The 19,654-nt window shown below is 42.9% G+C and overlaps 1 protein-coding gene across 2 annotated transcripts; it reads right to left on the bottom strand.

Annotated features, from left to right (window-relative positions):
• Positions 1-196: 196 nt before the first annotated feature.
• On the bottom strand, positions 197-15,707 carry PAK6 (p21 protein (Cdc42/Rac)-activated kinase 6). 2 transcript variants are annotated; one of them, XM_009584979.1, is made up of 8 exons: positions 15,504-15,707; positions 10,427-11,044; positions 6,790-7,281; positions 6,371-6,504; positions 3,431-3,557; positions 3,111-3,236; positions 2,330-2,464; positions 197-364 (listed from the first exon to the last, which is right to left on the bottom strand). In XM_009584979.1, exons 1-8 carry the CDS (start codon positions 15,705-15,707, stop codon positions 197-199), a joined length of 2,004 nt encoding a protein of 667 aa, XP_009583274.1. The 2 variants fall into 2 exon arrangements, with proteins under 2 accessions (XP_009583274.1, XP_009583275.1); XM_009584980.1 differs by lacking the exon at positions 2,330-2,464.
• Positions 15,708-19,654: the final 3,947 nt, after the last annotated feature.

Here is a 19,654-nt window from a genome sequence, read left to right as displayed (position 1 = left end):
TCAGCAAAAGAGAAGCCACAAAAGGCTGAGAATGCAAGGACAGTATTCACATTCATCCTCTAAAAAGATTGCTGACAAGTTCCAAGCACCATTCACAGGACGAAACTACCTGGTCTCTTGATTTTTTTTTTTTTTTTTATTTTTTTTTTTTTTTAAATAAACGTTACTTTTTCCTAGCATTTCCCCTTATGTAAAGTCAGCAGGTAGAGGTACGCTTTCTGTATTGTTGGATAAGGGGAACCAGGCACTCTGGAAGTCCTGTCTGGAGCAAAAATGGGTGATCCAGAAGCTCTTGTGCCGTTGCTCTTTCTAGCGGATCCCGTGTCAACATCCTTTCCAAGAAGTCTCTCAGAACTGGGGAGGTCTGTGAAAAAGCAACCAACCAAGTCAACCCCGTAAAGAAACCAGGCAACAGTTCATGCGACAACAGGTTGCTGAGGTAGGTTTGGTTAAAAAGGATCCTGTACATTTCAACTTTGTAACCTTGCTTTTGCACAGAAACGGAACATGAGAGAGCATGCTTTTGGTGCTACAGTAGTAACTGTCTGTCACCAGAAGGCACATTTACACAGGTTGTTTTCTTTTTAATGGGGCACAGCAAATTAAGACAAGACTGCCTGCCACATCCTTCCATCTAAATTAATTTTGTTTCCCATTTTGTTATTCAATCTTTTCTGCATTTCAGCTCAAAAATTCAACAGAATTCCTGTTACCCGAGGCACTTCACTTTGGGTGTGAAGGGTTGATCAATTCATTCTTCTACTGGCCACAGATTGTGGAAAAAGTAGTTAAATAGGATTCCCAAATAGGCTTTGAGAGTCTGGAAACCTGATGCTGCTGATACAAGAAGATGAAGAAACTGCAGAACAGTGTATCAAAAACCTAAATGACCTCAGCAGGTTGGTCCTTTGAAAGATGTGTAAAAGCCTGTTGAGTAGCCAGACCTAAGAACCATTTAAAGCATCTCTTGCTGGTGGTAATCCTCTGCATCATTAAAACTGAATAAAAAATGAACTTGGTATATATTTATTTATTTTACTGCCGCTAATTACATCCATTTTAGACTGGGGGCATTTTCCCAGCTCTGGTTAACTTAGAAGTAGATCATGAAGTACTGCTCACACTGAGCTACTGCTTATTTCATGAGCACATTGAACGACTTCACTGTGACTGCTAGAGGGAGAAGGCACAACATAGCTAAGTACGAGTGCCAGGATCCAGCCTTTATCACTCTGTCAATAAATCTAGTTATGCTTTAGAAAAGCAGCAGAGGTGGCGTCCGTTTAACCTGTTGCACCCAGTGCTACAGTAATTGACCCCAGCGAGCCATGAACTGTAATCAGAATGGAGGGCTGGATCCACAGCAGGCGCTGAGCTCCACTCAGACAGCAGGGAGATGGGAGGATGGCCACTGGCCTGGCAATCCAGAGATCTGCTGTAAGCCAGTTTGCTTCCCAGGACAAAGTGGAGCAGAGCAAGACTATAAATGGCTCTGGCTTTCACAGCCCGTGGCAGGGTCATCTCACCAAGCAAGGTGTGCGATCCAAAACAGAACTGGCTTTACACTCCTAAGGAGTACAAGCACTGGGTCTAGAATGTGACCTTGAAATTTTAATTAGTGTTGCAAAGGCAAAGAGGAAAGAGCAGCTGTTGATGTTTGAGTGTATGCTGTTAGTTCAGCAGTCTACTCTGTTAAATAATTCAGCTTTAGCAGCTGCAGATATTCTGATTAATTGGAAAGGCCGGATAGCTCAGAATGCTGCAGAAGCTATTTGATCTCAGAGGCTTGGACTGAAATGAAAGGAGGACAGCTCTAAGTGGTGACTAAAAGGTAATCACTGTATTTCTTATGTCACTGCAACTTTTTCATAAGAAACTATGAAGCTGATTTCATCTTCAAAGCAGCTGCAGTGTCTCCATGAGCTACTGTCTGTACTGAGCTCTCCTGCTCTGACCATAATGCAGTCTTTGCAGCCCTGAAAACGGCGAAGCCAGAAGCTCTCAAGAGGATCCTCCTATTTGCTTCCCTAGAAGATGAGCTACTCTGTCGACATCAGCAAGATATTAACTGTTGGGTCGACCTGAAGCAGCTTTGATTCGCATTATCAGGTTTATGCCCAAGTGACCTTACATCATTAGGGCTATTTCCCATACTAGCCACTAGCTGTCAGCAGCAGCTTGCATCCACTGAGGTACCAGGGCCAAAGAAGTTCCCCAGGAAACATGTCCTAGCAAGATCACTTTCACAGCCAGCTTTACCGGGAACGGTTGATACGGATGTTTCCCCATGATAATCATCAGGTTTATGAGTGTTTGCCAGTATGCTCACCCTGTGGAAGTTTTTCAGTTTGGGAGGAGGACTGTCACGGAGTCTCTTCATTGCCTGGACTGGAGAATCACTAAAATAGGGGGGTTCTCCATCCACCATCTCTATCACCATGATCCCCAGAGACCAGATATCCACCTGTGGGAGCCAATGTCACATCAATACACACAGTTCAGAGCAACAGGTCCTTGCTTTGTTGCTTTCACAAAGACTACAACACCCCACCCATGACAAACGTTACCAAGAGAGTAAAACATTAACCCACTTGATGCTATTGGACTCCTTACCGTGGTTTAACAAAGACAGCTTTCCACCTAGGACTGAGCCACGCTGGTGTTGCAACATGCAAAGGTCTGCAAGTAACTACCAACCAACCAGGTGCAGCACAAGCAAACAAAACTCATCAGCCTGCTGCCACCTGCACATAACTTCAGAGCTCCCATCTGTGCTCCTCTCCTTCCCTCCCCTTATGGCACAGATCCATATCATGTCACAAGCTGCTCCTTGCTAACATCTGTCCACACCACTGCAGATACAAGCCTATGCCAAGCTTCAGGTATAAGAATAGAGTAAGTTTACACCTTGTTCCCGGAAGCAGAACAACCTGTTTTTCTACTGGTTTAGGAAATATTGATATCATCACAATCAAATCTGTAATCATAGTTGTATTTGTATTTTAAATAGACTCTAGAGGCTCCTCCTAGAAAAGCCAAGAGTTATTTTCTTGTGACACTTCAGAACATTACTTACTACCTCTCCTGATATTAGGGAGGTGGTCCCTTACCTCGGTAGTGTATGGTATCCTTGCGATAACTTCTGGAGCCATCCAGTAGGGAGTACCTACTAGGGACTTTCTTTTAGGTACATCTTTACTGATCTGAGCACAGAAGCCAAAATCTGAGAGTTTGACCTGTACAAAGAGAAAAGCAACCAACCTTAAAAATAATTTTTAAACAACATGGAGGGAAACACCAAAGACAAGGAAGACAAAGGGAGCAAGAGGACAAGGTACAAACAAGAGATTGTGAACAGAAAGGAAATAAGGAGACAAACTTAAGGCTACAGCACCAGAAGGCAGGAAACAATTTGGCTGAGGAAACACACCCTTCCATCCAGCGTCAAAAGAATGGAGTCGCTCTTAATGTCTCGGTGAATGACCCCCTGAGAGTGAAGGTATGACAGAGCCTGCAGCACTGATTCACACACTGTTGCAATCTGCTCTTCATTTAGCCTGAAATTAAAGACACAGGAGTTTAACTGCATTGTACTGGGCAGTGGATAGTACTCATTCACAGGTCCTCTTTAAAGGCACAGTGCAATTTTGAAGTTGAATTGCAGCTACACATTTTGGTTCCCCATGACCATTACTATCTCACTTTTACTGTTCTTCTATGACTGTCTTTTGCTGTTGAAAACATTTTTTTCTTGAGGGTTAGCAATTTTAAGTGTTCATAAGTCTAATACAGAGAAATTGCATTTTAAATCTTCATCTAAATTCATTCTGCAAGATGCTGTTTCAAGCAATTCTGATAGGCAAGACTGCTTCTTCATGCCAAGGTGCCACAGTAACTGTTGAGACAGCTTTTTTTTAAGCAAATATAGTAAAGCTATTGTTCACAAGGCATAACGTGCAACTTTAGCCAGAAAGCATCTAAACACGTAATTCAATAGAGAATACAGGGATCCTTTACAGGTTTCATGCAGCTGGACACTTTGGATGCTCTTACACCTAACCAAAGGTAGCACAGGTTACAAGCAGGGAAGACACTCCTGAATTTTAGCAGCTTCTCTGTATAAGCACCAAGAATCATAGAACCTTATCTTTAGAAGCTCTTGCTGTTTGGAATACCAACACAAGAACCTTCATGATCAAGTGTAAGTGAAAATGGTAGAAATGAAAATTATCTCTTGTAACTGGGGACAGTGACAGCGTTCTCAAGTATTTCAAAGAATAGCTGAAGTACCCAATTTGAGTACTTTTGATTCTCAGCCTGTCTCTAGCAGTTGTTTCAAACAACTCTCAGTCGAGGACATAGAAATGATACTCCTCAAATCCAGGTCTGCAAGTGAGACTGAGAAGAAGAGAGCACTCAGAAGGCAGAACTGTGCAGAGCACACCACTACCTTATAAATACATAAGAGCAATTTCTACACATTCATGAAGGAGGTTGCACCATCAGCTGCGAAATTTATACTTCCATTGCTTGTTTGGTATTCCATATCTCACTCACCAAACTGACCATCTGACCAGGACACCACATGTTGTGGCTGCACTGTGCCATGCTGGTGGCAAATATATCTGAAGGATGGCAGAGGGCTGCTTTCGCCATTATGATTGAACCGCTAACGGGAGAAGGACTTCTCCAATACAGAACCTAACCTATTTAGAAACAGTGCTTTTCATTTCATACTGCTTGAGCTATAAGAAAAGCTGATACACTTCTGAGCTCAAGAGGTATATTTTCAGCTTGTCACATACGGAATTTGGTTTCAGTCAAGTGACTGCATAGTGTAAAACAGATTACTAGAGGATTAGCTCACTCCCGGAGATGCAAATCAGTTATCACCTTCAGCAAACGTTTAATGAGTGGAATGAGGGTATTTTCCTCCCTGTGAAAAACTGATAAAGGCTTGCAGCTTACTTTTGATAAATGTTATGGTTATAACAGATCCTGTTTCCACTGTGTGGAAAAACAAGCATTCATTAAAAGGTTCAAAGGAAGGCTTTGTAAAATAACTCAAATCTAGGCTGAGGTCCCACAATGGAATTCAGTCTCACTGGTGGATATAAACTACACAGACCCTCCATAAACCTCTTCAGAATATTTTTTTTTTTATCTGTAGTTCTATTGCTTCTAATACCCACTAAGAGCTACAAGAGTTTCAATTGGCTCTGCAAGGCCGTAACTCAGCACTCTTCAGGACTTTTTCCTGTCCAGGAGCAGGCACATGACTTACAGTGAAACCTTGGTTCTCAGACCCTGAGATGTGCCTCTGAACTCAATGCTGGAGGGCCTGGCCATCGAAGTGTCTCCAAGACACTCCTTACAGGTGGGGCTGTAGAGGCTACAAAGGACAACATGCTTTTTTATGCCTCCCAAACACATCACAGATGCAAATCCAAAACAGAGAATCCAACAGAGCAAGATATATGCCTTAAATCCACCACAGGATCAGTAAAGGCTAGTCAAAGCATGTAAGTGAATTAAAGGCATACTATGATTAAAAAAAGTAAATACAATTAGTGTTAGCAATACTACCTAATTGTAATCCAATTAAGATTCTGAATCTTCAAAAAAGGAAAGCTCATCCTACAGACTTTCTTGGTCAGCCTTTTCATTGGCGTTCCCGGCACCAGCTCACAGCCTCGCAGGACTGCTCGGAAGCAGGAGGAGGGTGCTCCAGGGTCATGGGTAAGACACAATCATCATAACTGCAACTGCAGAACACCTTGTGAGTGGGACTCTAGAGGCCATTTGAGAACAACTTCTTTGCCCTACAGGAATGCTTTGGTCATTAATTAATATGAAGTGGTGTGGATAAGAAAACAAATTTAGGAGAGTGTCCAGTAGTTGCTATCTTTAGGCAACGAAATTTGGGAAGGAGTCCAGATCTCAAGGCTCTGCTGCACTTCTCCAGAGGAGTTAGCCACAAATTCAACCTCACTAAGGTTGTACCACTGAAAACTATTTCTGCATGCTCTTTAATACTTATTCAATGAGCTTCCAGGCCAGAATACAACAGATATAGTAAACAATACTTTTCACGAGTACTGTGTTTTACAGGGAAGGTCATCAAGTAGATGAATAGTGGGTATCTAAAAGGATCAGTACTGTAAATGAGGTCCCTTCTACATTATTAGAAGTATTATCAGAAGTATTATCGCATAGTTCAAATGGATGACTGTTATAAATTGTAATAGTTTCAGGGCACTGCAATCACAAGATCTCTGAGGGAAACTATTCTTCCCAGAAATCTCCACTCTGCTGCTCTTGCCTGTCGGGTGGGAACACAAGCGTTGATGTTTCAGATTTTGCTTCGTACCTGATCTGAGACACAATGTCTGTGAGGGCTCCTCCCTGCAGGAACTCCATCAGCACCCAGAGCTCCTCTCCCACTAGGTAGCTCTTGTACATCTCCACTACATTGACATGTTGATAGTCCCTCATTATCACCACCTGTAAAAACACAGTGGACAATTGACTAACAACAATTGTCTCCTAACAAAAATCACTAAAATCAAAATCACTAACAACACTTAATCTCATCGAGCAAAGCAAGCATGCACAACCCTATGAGTACAACGCAGTAGCCTCCATCCCCCCAGTCATTCTTCTTCTTGGTACTAGTATAATTCTATTAAAAGGAAGACGTCTCCTGCTCTTCCCTTCTTTTTACCACACCGACTGTTACCACGGCTTTATGGTGCACAGCAGAACCCCACCTCTCGTCACTATACTCACCTCATTAAAAAGGAGCTCGCGGCGCTGCTGCTTTCTCAGATCCATCATTTTCACTGCCACCTGCCGCCCCGAGTGCTTCTCTCGAGCAATACAGACGATACCTGTGGACCCTTCACCAATCTTTACATAATTCTCCAGCAACGTCCGGGGATCCCCCGGGTCTACCACCATCCTAAGGGCAGCTTTGAACTGCTCATGAGTCACAACCACCGGGTCCTCACTGGCCAGCTGCCCTTTCACAGAAGAGTCCTGGGGAAGGTGAAGGTTGCTGGAACTAGTCTGAGTCTGCCGGTTCCTGGGAGACCCTGCGGGTGATGGCCTGCCTTGTGGCAGCGCAACTGCCTTCTCTGCTGTTGGTGATTTCTGGGGGGTCCCAGCTTCTGAGATCATTCTGGGGAAGTCGGATGCAGGCTGATCTGGTGGAAGAGACTGGGCTTTGGCTGCAGGGCTGCGTGGTGAACCCCACTGCTGGGGCCTGAAGAAAGCATTAGGCTTAGAGAAGAACAAATATGAACAGGGAAGAAAGAAAAAGTGATGGTTAGATTAATGAGAAGAAAGAAGTGTCAGGAATCAGTTGCGTGTTATGCCACTCTGGCCTAGTACATTTTGTAGCAGACTGGAGTCAAGAGCGCCAGGTTCTTATCTCTGGGTCTGCCCAACATGTGCTGCATGACTAGGGGAAGCCCCATGGATGCAGATTTTCAAGAATCAGTTACAGGATGGGTACTACACTTTAAGGACCTTTTAAAGCACATGCTTTAAAAAAAAAAAAAAACAAAACACCACCAAAAAACAAAACCCACAGGAAAAAAACAGCTGCTAAAAAGCATTCCAACCTTGCAACCAAAACTCAGGGGCAACCTGTGTTGCAGTGAATTTTAAAATCCTTTATCCCTCTGTGCCTCTGATCTTCCTATATATAAAAGGAAAGAGGATTCATGCCAAAGCTGTAAATCACTTTGATGTCTTGGCCTAATTCCCTTTGGGTAATTACGCTCTGCCTACTGAAAACTCTCTCTGCACTCTCCACTGGTACCTGCAGAGCATTCCTGTCGATCAGACACAGAATTAGCAACCTGTTTTGGGAAAAGCACCGTGAACCAGGACGGCTGTGGGAGGCCAGCGTGACACTTTGGCTACACAAAGCCACCTGCCGCTTGCCATCTTACTGGCTCAAAAGTGACCTACAATGAATTTGGATTAGCAGTGCTTTTTCCCGAAGCACTCAAGGCTTTCGGAGACCTCCCACTCAAGCACCAAGCAGGCCCAACCCTGTTTAGTTTATGAGATCTAGTAAGATCACAGCCTGCGGCAATGTGGCTTCGGGATACGCATTCCCATGCTAGCACTACGCATGGGTCTCCCAAGAAGGAAAGATCTTGAAGTGCTAATACTCACCCTGGAAATGTTGACTAATTAAAATTCAACAACATCCAGCAGGTTAGGTATAAAATTCATTATGTACTTAGTTATATGTAAAATAATAGTGGATCTGACGAAGAAGCAACTTCAGAAAGAGCAAGCCAATCATTTATATTATAGGGCAAAATAAAAACTTCAAAGCAACAAGCTGCTTCTCTCTCACAATTCAGACAGATTATTAATAAAGTTAATAATATGGGTATGGGAACCGAAAACTGCCAATAGAGAAATTTTTAAAAGAGAACTCATTTTCTCTGTCTCAGACAGAAAATAATTGTATAGGATTTAATTCTATGCACTTTGGTTTTGAACCAAGGATTTTTGTCAACAGTAAAATCTGCATAAGCCCAACACACACAGAGCTCATTTTCACACACACATAGGGCCTGAAAGCATGATTTGTAGCTCCTGGCATCGGGGTGCAGGAGTGCGCAAACACAGGCTGCCTGTCAGAAGTTACTTCCTCCTCATTCACCAGCTCCACCCCTGCAGTCCTGCAGAGACATGCTCATGGCAGAGAAGTATTTATTTCCCAACTCTTGTTTTGTCTCAGGAGAGAGGGGAAAAAAAAAAAAAGGTTTTCTATAACCTAGAGCATGCAAAAGGGCACACAACATGCATGCAAGCTCACACATGTTTGTCTAACCACACGTAAGTATTATTTCCTGCTCCTGTAATTTGACAGCCCCTATATACACATTTTCAGTCTCTGGACATTTTGAGATGTCACTGGTTCTCCCACTCCTTCCCCGCCACATTAGATTGAAAGGAAAGAGCACTGGACCTTCCCATGGTGACTACAGGCAGCTTGTCAAGGCACCCACCTCCCCATTTTCCGCCAGTTATATCCCCTTTCCATTTCATCTACAATTATGCATTTCTTACACATCACAATTACACATCATCATCTCCATTTGGGAGGCAGACGAAGGTTTTAATCATTGGAGGCTGTTAGGAACAGCTTAGATAAACAGTTGCCAGCGATGGCGCAGATCCTTCACTGGAGCAGGGAGATAGACTGGATAACCTCAAGGTCTTTCCTACTCCCCTCCTGTCACAAGCAGCTCCCAAGCACACCCATACGCACACGCCATTTGACTGGTAACCTCTGCTCCTCCTTCTGAAAGTGCTGCGGCACGGCAAAGACACTCTTGCTAGAGAAGAAAGAAGTGCTCAGTTCTCCTAAGCGCTTAGGGACAGGCGTCCCGCCAGCATAGACCAGCCCGAAGTCAGAGACAGCAGTAAGTGCAGTTTGTGCATTCCTTTAAAATCCCACTCCCTCAGAAAGGGAATCTAGAGGGAGAAGGCTGCGTCTGAACGCCTTGGGCCTGATCCTTATGCAAACTCCAACAAGCCACCCACCCTGCAACACACTTCAGAACTGTCAGTTTTGTCGGGCCAGTGGTTCCCGTCACCTTCCTCCGAGTTCAAGGACTCCACGCCTGCCAGAAATTAGCCTGGCCTTGCACCAGCCCAGCGCCGCCTTCGAAACCACCGAGCAGCTGCGCAAGGACAAGTGCTGGGTTAGCCTGGGATGAATTAGAAGAGCGGCCTGAAGGACTACATTTCCTATCCAGTAACAGGAACCAGAGTTTTTCTCCCAGTTTAACAAGAAGTGAGTCATTCATTCAGGACAGCTTTCCTGGGGGAGATGTAGCTATGAGCTGTCCCATCCTTACCAGAAACCAACAGTCAGATTTCCTGTTTGACAGTACTGTGGGTGCTGATGGAAACGTTCCTATTGTAGGCAGGTTGGCAGATACAGCTATAACCAAAAAGCTCTCCTGAGGTAGTTCTATTTTGCACAGGCAAAAGAATATATTACTAATGTAAATTACGGCAATTTCCCAAATGGCAAAAGCACATTTATGCTAGTATAACGGCATTTAAGTTATGCCTTTACTACTACAGAAGGGCAAAAATGAGTAAGTCCCCTACCTCCTTCCCAGCCTACACTCCTGCAAGCACAGCTCCGCTAACAAGCCTTTCTCATGTAGATCTGGCTGCCATTTTGAGCTATGCCTAGCAGTGTGTTCTGTGAAGCTTAGGCAGACTACACGTTTCCCCTGTCCAGGACTATTTTGATTCCAGCACTAATCATAATAGTAACAGATGGTTGCATGATGTTAGCAATTAAATTTGTTCAGCTGTGTGAGTAACCTCTGGAACTGTAAAGTCAACATTGCACTCGCTCAAAAATATTGAATAACGATACCTTTATCTGCAGGGAAGGGCCTGACTTGTTTGAGCTGCCAGATGAGGGGAACACACTGCGTAACAGCCTCCTCTTCAAGCTGTTCTCCCTTGATTTGGAGCTAGGGCTGCCCTCCCCTAAGGGCCTGGAGTTTGCTTGTCCTACGAGACAAGGCTGAGGCCAGCACTCTTCTGAGCTCTTTTTTCCCATCTTCTCGCTCTCCCCTGGTAGAGTTGGCATATGCTGCAAACCAGAGGCTCGCTGGAGGCAGCTGCCATCAGTGCCCTGGAACTCTGAAGGCCCGAGGGACTGTGCTTTCGTTACCATACCATTGGGATGAGACTGTCCTTCCAATCGGGGTTTATAATCTGGCCACATAGTCTGCCTCCGGGTCACCTTGGTCCCACCATTGCAATTGAGGTAGTTTCCATATTTGTCTGCCCAGTCTGCTTCAGGACTCTGAAGATACATGTCTGGGGGTCTGTCTTCCCCCAGGAGCCCCAGGGACTGAGCTCTCCTCCTGCTGGTGGGGCTCCTTCCCCTTAGAGTGTTCGAACTGATGGCAGAAAGCTTCTGGATGTCATTGAGTATCCCGGAGATATAGCCTTCCACTTCCACAGTGCTGCCTCTCACCACGGTCTGGGAAACATAGGGAAGGGGGTGAAAAAGTTAGAGTTGTAAAAATTGAGGCTCAGTTTATCTTGACAAAGGTTAGATTTTGTCTGTCTAGCCAAAGATTATTCAGGGAATTTAGGAAAAAAGAGAAATGTTTCTTTCTGTGTTTTTTTTATTGTCCTTTACTGAAGGGAAAAAAAACCAAATGGGATCATTGGGTTACATCCTTCTGTCAGAGGCAGCAGTGCTTTCAGCCAGAACAGTGAATTCTGCTGCTGCGCTCACATTCTTAATTACAACTTTATAGCAAAACTGGGATGTTTTTAGCACTCCTGACTCTCTTGTGCTGAAATTGTGCTACACTACATCACTAACGTAGGCTCAACAAGCTCCTAAGAGTATTAGTTCTCAGAAGTTACAGCATGCCCTAAGCTCTATCTGCAAAAATCACCTTGCTATTCTAATACAAGGTTCATCTCTCCCCTGTAGCACTCTCAATAGTGTTGTAATCAGCCTCCCTTAGTCTGGTTTTTGCTAACGCATCTTAACCCTGACCAGTAAAGACCACACTTGTTCCAACACTGCATCCCTCCTCTGTTCTGCCAAGCTATTACAATTAAAAATTATGAACAAAGGGTCACAACAGCTCACAACTGCCTTGTAAGCAAATGATGAAGAACAAGGCTTCCATCCAAACAAGCAACAGCACTATACAAGCAGGACACTTGAAGCTGTCAGTATATTATGTAGTGCTCTACCTTGTTTATTCTGGAACAAAAAGCTTATAGAAGTTTTTTTAGTGCTGGGAAACAGAATGTTTCATTTCTTCACAGAAATTCCCAGCATAGGATCACTCCTACACTTTCATGAATCTCTGCCTGAGGAAAATCCTTCCCTGGAGTGATGGCAATCTCCTGTTTGCTAACTGAACTCCAGGGATCTTCTAAAGATGCTGAATTAATTACACCGAGCCTAATATTTAGCTGGTGCAAAACAGCGGCTCCAGTAATTTCAACAGAATGCCACCACAGCGCACAAAATGAGCACCCGGTTTGCTCAGCATCTGAGAGTGAAAGGCAGAATAGAAGATTTTGTCAAACAAGGTGAAGAAAGGACAATCTGACTCATACCATTGCATACCTACATCACCTGCCGCAGGAAATTCTGCTCTTCAGTCCTACTGTAGTAACATACCTCCCTCACCACATACATGCATCTCCCTCCGTGGTCCCAGCTGCTGTCAAGTAAACACCACGCTGAGGACACTAACTCTTCAAACTGTTTCCATCACTTTTGCACCAAACTCAGTAGGGAAAAAAATACCAAAAGTAAATGGTTGGAAATCCAGCCTCTGAAATCTGTCAGTGGGGTGGGAAGAGTCTTCCGTCCATTCTAATTCATCCGTTAGAAATGCCAGACATATCAGCACTCAATTAAGAGCACTAGTTCATAAATGAGTCTGAGCAGGGACAGATGTAATATGCACAGCCCGCAGTCACAGAGGACTCAGCAGGATGCCTCCACACCCTTGCTCATACTTGCACAGGCAGATGGGAGAGAAAGAGGCCCTCCTCCAATGCTCACTGATGGTTCAATGTTTCCACAAACTGGCAAAAAGAATAACTCAAAATAAAGTTGGAAGAAATCTCAAGAGGCCAGCTAGTTCAAAGGAGATGGACAAAAGTCATTCCAGAAAGACTTGTGTCAAAATAAGAAATCTCCAAGAACAGATGCTATGGCCTATCTAGAAAATCCATTCCAGTGCTCACCTCACCTCCTAGTTAAAAACTTCCTAAAATTAGGCTCAAGTCACTCCTGTTGTACTTCTAGTCCATTAAGTCAGTCCTATCCCCAGTGGACAGAGAAGATGGGAGTTAGCTGTACTTTGCAGCTGTGTTTAAAGACTGCATCAGATTAATAAAGAAACATCCAAATTTGAGCCAAATCTATTTGGAGTGCTCTTACAAAGATCATGCCTTACTGACCAAAATTTGGAAATCATAATTTTAAAAAGAAAAGCGACCCTTTACAAGCTACACACAGTACATGTCAAAAAAAGGAAAAACTGTGCTAGTTTAATCCAGGACTCTATGTATGAGGGCTTGGCATAATAGGGCCAATTAGCACTTAAAAAAAAAAAAAAATCTTACTATTGATTGGTATCATTGAACAGGAATTTGTTCAAATGAAGTTTACCAGAAATAATCAAATACGTGATGCAGTCTGAGAAAGTATTTGCACTTGGACTTACTGTGGCAAAAAACCCCAGTATTAGTTTAAGATTCTTCTCTAGTTTTTAAAGACTATTGGGTATTCTATCCTTGTTCTCTTGAAGGTTTGCACCTCCTTTCAGCTTTTACCATCTACAGGTTTAATAAGTCATAGATGAAAGTACTGACCAGTACTACGGCTCAGGACAAATTCCAGTAAGCCTCTTCATGCACATTTCTATTTTGACAGTGATGCCTTACTCTATTCTTTTGAGTATTCTTTTCCTAATACTTGAGAAAACTTGCTCAGTTTGCTCTGGGAATGCCATAGGTGCAGTGTCAAGAGCCTAACTGAAGTCAAGATATAGGAGAGAGCTATCATTTCTCCCTGACCCAAAGCCCAATACCCTGTGATTGACAGAAATTGGGTTGCTTGACATGATTTGTTCTTGATAAATCCATGCTGGCTGCTAGCTATTACCCTGCTATCTCCTAGGAAGTGGTTGCAAATAGATTACTTGCTTATTTGTTCCAGTCTTTTTCTGGGAATTGAAATTATTCTGACTGATCTGCAGTTCCTTGAATTTCATTAGGCCCAGCTGACTTGAAAATATGTAACTTATCTAAGAGGTCTCATTTCTGTTCATGTTCTTTTCTTATTCTAGCCTGCGTTCTTATCCCTTCATGCTCCTGTTAATTGTGTTAGCCCACTGATCACAGTTAACCTTTTCAATAAAGAGTGAAGAAAAACCATTAAGCATTTAAGAATTCTGTGTCATCTGTTATTAACTTTCTTCCACAATGAGCAGTGAACAAATTCTTCCCTTCATCCTCCTCCTCCTCCTCAGTGTACTTATGATGTCTCCTTAGTGCCCTTTATGTTCTTTGAGAATAACATCTCTTTTTGTGCCTTGGCCTTCCAGTTTTGTTCCTACATAAATTTCTTTTCTATTTGCCCTTTATAACTTGACCTAGTTTCCACCCTTCTGAGCAATCCTCCTGCAGTTTAAGCTCATTCGAGAGCTCCTGATCTAACCAAGTTGGTCTCTTATTACACATTTTATCTCTTCTCTGGATTGTGGTCCTACCTCCTACTATGTTTTGAACCTCAAAGCACATTCAGGACACCATAAAACAGAAGGCAATACCTCCTCCCTTTTTCTTTTACCTGTTCTTCCTGAGCAAGTTCTTCCTTTCTAAATCAGCATTCTGCTTAAAGATCCTGATGTGCCATTTAAATTACAGGTTTGATTTTGCATTAATACTTGCATTATACTAAAATGTAGTCCCATTTAGTCCCCATATTAAGCATCTGTACGCAAAAAGCTAAATATATTCATCAGATAGACAACTATTTTCTTTTATGTCGCTCCTAAAATCCAAGTAGTAACATCTCTATTTTACAACTTACCTTTCAGTTTTTAGGCCCCTGTAGGGTTTTTTTAACTGGGAACAAAAACTTCCCACAAGCTAGCCAGACTTTAAACACAATAATTCTGTCACCATCTTTCACTTCCTTTTCCAAGAGGTCGTCATGAATCTGCCTCTTTTCACACAGCAGGTCCCTGCAGTCACTTACGAACACACAGTCTCCAGAGGCCATTATCAACAGCCCTCCAAGCAAGACAGCCATCTAAATTCACCTATCTACAAAGATCAGTAACTTGTTTCTCCTTGCTTTAAGGACATTCTCCTGTTTACTATATCCCACTTTCTGTTAAACTGCTGCCTTATAAACCCTTTTAGCCTCAACCCTCGTTCAGTCCTGCTCCCTGTTGTCGCTCATGCACTTAGCCATCCATGAACAGTAAGCTAGCACTACCCCGCTCTCTGCCACTCAGGCTTCCCTGTCAACTTAATTACCAGCCAAATTTGCTCACCCACAAGAATGACAAACTTGCTAAAACAGGTCTCTCCACAAATTCTCCTCTTTGCTTCCCTGCACAACAGCTGAACACATCCTAGGCGCTGTCAGCTACCACGGGAGCTTTCACACGTCCTTGTTATAGTGACCAGCAGCCAGCTGGTTATTTGAACAGTGACACTACTGCAGTTGAGGATACTACTGTCCTTATTTCTGATGAAGTTACTATCGCCTCAAAAAAGACAGTGTTATCAATGCCCAAGACCCTGCTATCCACTGCATCCTTTACAGTTCCCACCCTTAGCCCCATTTAAATATATATGGGGCAATGAAAACATTGCCTCAACTTGGGCTTCCCCAAGGAACGGGAAAGCCTAGGGGACAGGAAAGAATAGTCTTCCTCTCTTACCTTCATAGGCTGGAGTTGCATCCTCGTGATCCTTGAAGGGTCTACCACGGGCTTGGGGCGCCTCAGCGTGTCTAGAATATTCTGCCATTGAGGCGGCAGGCCCACAAATTTGCCCTCCTTTGGGTCAAATGAAGTGTGGACACGGTGCTCAAAGTTCTGCGGAGCCGAGATCTCCGGGCGTTTCTTCTTCTTCTTGCGAAACATGATGCCTGAATCAGAGAAGGCAATGCCATCAGTGCTCTTGCATGTCTAGGTCCGATATGCCCAATCAGTAATATCACGTGTCAATTATATTAGTTAATTACATTGTATTAAGAACATTCTCCAGTGACAAGCACTTTAACAACAGAGCTGACGTGACCATCTGCTTTTACAGATGAGGAAGTAGAGGCAACGAGAGCAACGACTTGCTCAAGACCACCTAGCAGGTCAGTGGCTGAGCTAGGATTTCTCGTGACCTTTTAGTGCTCTGCTCCCTGTGAAACAGTGCTCCTGTTTCAGAAAAGAAACAGACACCTGTTAGTCTATAGCTGAACTCCTACCACTTGGCTTCCTTTATTTCTACAAATTCATATTGCCTGATATAAACATTTTAAATATACATAAGAGAAACATATTTTACAGGCTTATACCTAGGTTAAATGGCTTTGGAGTCCAGCCCATTAGACAGTGTTGATTCCACTACAAGCCTGGAATGAAGGGTGGTTATGAACAGGGCTCAGGCTGTCTTCTCACTGGTTACTCCAAGTAAATAATACACATTTGATTCCCATTTAAAGACAACAGAGTTGTTGCCAAAGAGCTACCCAAGACTGATTTTGGATCTCAGTTTTTCTAGCTTTGACAGAGGGCTTGGGAGAGGGAGAGGAGGTGGTAGGTGGAAATCAAACTCTGTCAGCAGGTAGCTGAAGAAGCTAAAATTAAAAACTAAGATTTCTTCCCCTTGGGGGCTGAGAGAGACAGTTTGTGTGAACAGCCATTACAATTGCAACAAGCCAAAACCAGATAACACTTAAATATACCCAAACACAAGAGACATTCAGAATCCGAATTTAGACTTTATAGCCAAAAAAAAGAGATGTAGATAGATAGAAAGCCAAAAGTTTTAGACCTTTTGAAATTGGGAAGATATGAAGGAAAAAGGAAGAACCAGAGCTCCGCATGCGGTCACAGAGGTGGAAAGCTTGAATAACTGCGATGGATGGACACAACCTCTTCACAAAAGACAGACAGGGAAGATGGGGTGAGGGGGAAGTTACCCTTTCCATGAAGAAACAGCTCAGAGGTAGGGAGATTTTCTATGGAGAGCCAGGCTTTTCACAGTGGAGGGTGGTGGGAGTCTGAGAGACGACAGGCATAAATCGAAACAAGAGAGGTCCCGACTGGGTAGAAGGAAAAACTTCTTTTGTGACCAGGAGAGTCCAGCATTGGAGCAGGTTGCCCAGACAGGCTGTGCAGTCTCCATCCTCAGAGGTTTTCAAGAGCAAGTTTGCTCTTGAAGACAAAGCCCTGCGCAACCTGGTCTGACCCTCAGAGCAGCCCCTGCTTTGAGCAGGGGGTTGGACTACAGATCTCTTGAGGTCCCTTCTCCCCTGAACTGTTCTATGATTCTGTTGACTGGTTTGATGGCTTTAAAGTTACAAGTATTCCAAGTTACATTTTCCTGTTGGAGAAACATGTTCAATGGGCAGATTACTATTGTGTGGATTGTGTGGATGCAATGGAATTGGCATGCTCCAGAGCTCCTATCTCCTCTCCAGGATGCTTTCTGTTAGTGCACAGGATGAACTGCGCAATGAGAGCCGTAAGAGAGATGAGACAAAGCAGAGACCCAGTACCAAAACTTTTTAGGTAGTTCAGTGATAATGCTCTCTAGCTTGGGAAAAAGCTGTGCAGGTTTCTTTAAGGCAATTAATACCCACCAGTAGAAAAAAAAATGTTTATGTGCTCTTCCCTTTCCACTGACAACTTTAATACTAGCATTTGCCTCTCACTAACGTTGCTAAAAAGTGATAAACACTACCTCTTCCTTGACATCAGGTAGAGGATTTTTGCCACTTGATCTTCCACTTTGTAGTGATTACTCTTCCCTGTACAGGACCTCAGCTTCCAACTATTTGTGCTGAATAAATATTTACGGGGTCAGAGACACAGGACACATGCAGAGATAACATGTTGTGGTGCAGACATGAGCACACTTCTACAGGACACTGGTCTCAAAAATCAGCACACCTCGTGCTTTTTTCCCCCACAGTGAAATATGTCAAACATTTTCCAGGTTGTTCCACTTAAAACTTGTGTAGGGAGCAAAGTGCAGCCACCAGGTGAACAACGACTTTGCTTCCTAGTGCTAGACTGAGATCCTGAAAATGCATACACACTGGCTTAAAATTCTGCATCACTGGGATGGGAAGTGTGTGTTTGTCGCAGAAGGATCTTTACACTATCTAAACCCCCAATCATGCAATCCATCCTTGGTGAAATACAGACTTCACACACTGACAATGCCCATTGCAATACTGTGTCCAGAAGCCTACTAAAGATACCTTACAGTTGAAAAAGAAAGCAAAAGGCTATGCAAATAAAAAAACACTTACAAAAGAGGTTGGAAGCAACTGCTCTGCCTAGGAGAGGTTTCACAGCCAGAATAATCTTTGCTTAGAATATATTCCAACAAAAACCCAAATACATCTTAATGGAGAGCTTATGGGGAGAGCCTCTGTGCTCCAGGTCTGTATTGCAGCTACTCAAACACAGTGATTCATCTCTAAGGCCCCATAGGTGCTGCATATTAACTAATAATCAAGACTAAAGTCATAGGGCAATTCTTTAAGGAAAAAAAAGTGCAGACAATCCTGGGAAGGAAAGATACTCTAATAGCTCATGGTGTTAGTACTATTCAAACCAACAGCTGGTGCTACTGAGGAGCTTTCACAGCCTCCAAGGAAAGCAGGAAGTGTATCTGTAGTATTGCATCAAGTGCTTCAGTTCTGAACCGGTGACTACTCGTCAGTTGTGACATCTACTTGGTCCACCAGAACAGGGGCATTTCCAGAAAGCGCGATGTTACTATTTTAACCAGTATCTTTCCTTCTCCTGTTCCTACTCTCACAGCTTCATTCCTCATCTCATCTTCATAATGAGAAGATACTCAGAGCATAGCACACAGTGTCTTTCAAGTTTGCTCTTTAACTGCCTCAGGTGGCAAGGGGTCCTGTAAAATACAGTGTTACAAATGCCACAACCATTAGCACTTGTAGTATCAGTTGTTTTCTGAACGTTTCAATCATTTCCCCATACGGAGAATAATTCTAGCTAAACTACTTCAAAACGCAAATGTTTAAAGCCCGGGTGATATTTTGGCTCTATGAAAGCATATCAGTTTGTATAAGCATAAACACTACATTTGTATATTTACATTAAATCACTATACCTGTCAATCAACACCTGGACTACACTTAGATCCTATATACAAAAGCAGGCTTCCTAAACCCAAAAGCAGCATCTACTAAGTTCATGGTCAATTTTAGGGTAACTCGCTGCATCTACCTTATTGGCTTGTAATAGACACCTTAAAAACAACAAAATGTAATCAACTCCAAATACAACATACTCCTGGGTATCCAATGACATTTGCTTTATATGGTCAGCATCAATCTTTGATTATAAAGACATTGCCATATCAGACAGGTGGTTTAAAGGTACACTGCATTAAGATCAGATAAAATTCATACACTAAAAATAGTTATCTGAAATCCAACGGATTGTAATAATCTGTGTAGGTTTTGCATTTCATTGAGAAGGTCTGTATTTAACCAGTCTCCTTTCACTTTGCGGTTTTCATGCAAGAGCTATTTACTTGTATTTCCAATACCCAGCTAAAGAATGTTTAAATAAAATATATAAAACAGGCCTTTTCTAATTCAGTAAGAAATTCATAAGAACATTTTATGCATATAAGATTTTATAAATCAAGCCAAACCTGTATTCAAACGTAGACAGCATCCCCTTAATACAATAATACAAATACTGTGACACTGGTTTTATAATAATCTACTAGACTTCAGTCTTTCATTCACTGCTGACAACTATCTGTAAGAAATGTCACAAACATAAATAATAAAAGTCACTACCACAAGACAAAAGCAGTC

This window comes from Fulmarus glacialis, unplaced genomic scaffold, assembly GCF_000690835.1.
Source record: "Fulmarus glacialis isolate BGI_N327 unplaced genomic scaffold, ASM69083v1 scaffold9569, whole genome shotgun sequence".
Classification (NCBI taxonomy): Eukaryota; Metazoa; Chordata; class Aves; order Procellariiformes; family Procellariidae; genus Fulmarus; species Fulmarus glacialis.
This window is presented reverse-complemented; position numbering and strand designations above follow the sequence as displayed.

Excerpts from the sequence above, each read along its gene's own strand:
- PAK6 (XM_009584979.1), bottom strand. The coding sequence starts at position 15,707 with ATGTTTCGCAAGAAGAAGAAGAAACGCCCGGAGATCTCGGCTCCGCAG. Across the intron at positions 2,465-3,110 it reads GGATACCATACACTACCGAG|GTGGATATCTGGTCTCTGGG; the intron begins GTAAGGGACCAC and ends TGGCTCCCACAG. Across the intron at positions 365-2,329 it reads AACTGAAAAACTTCCACAGG|ACCTCCCCAGTTCTGAGAGA; the intron begins GTGAGCATACTG and ends GCTTTTTCACAG.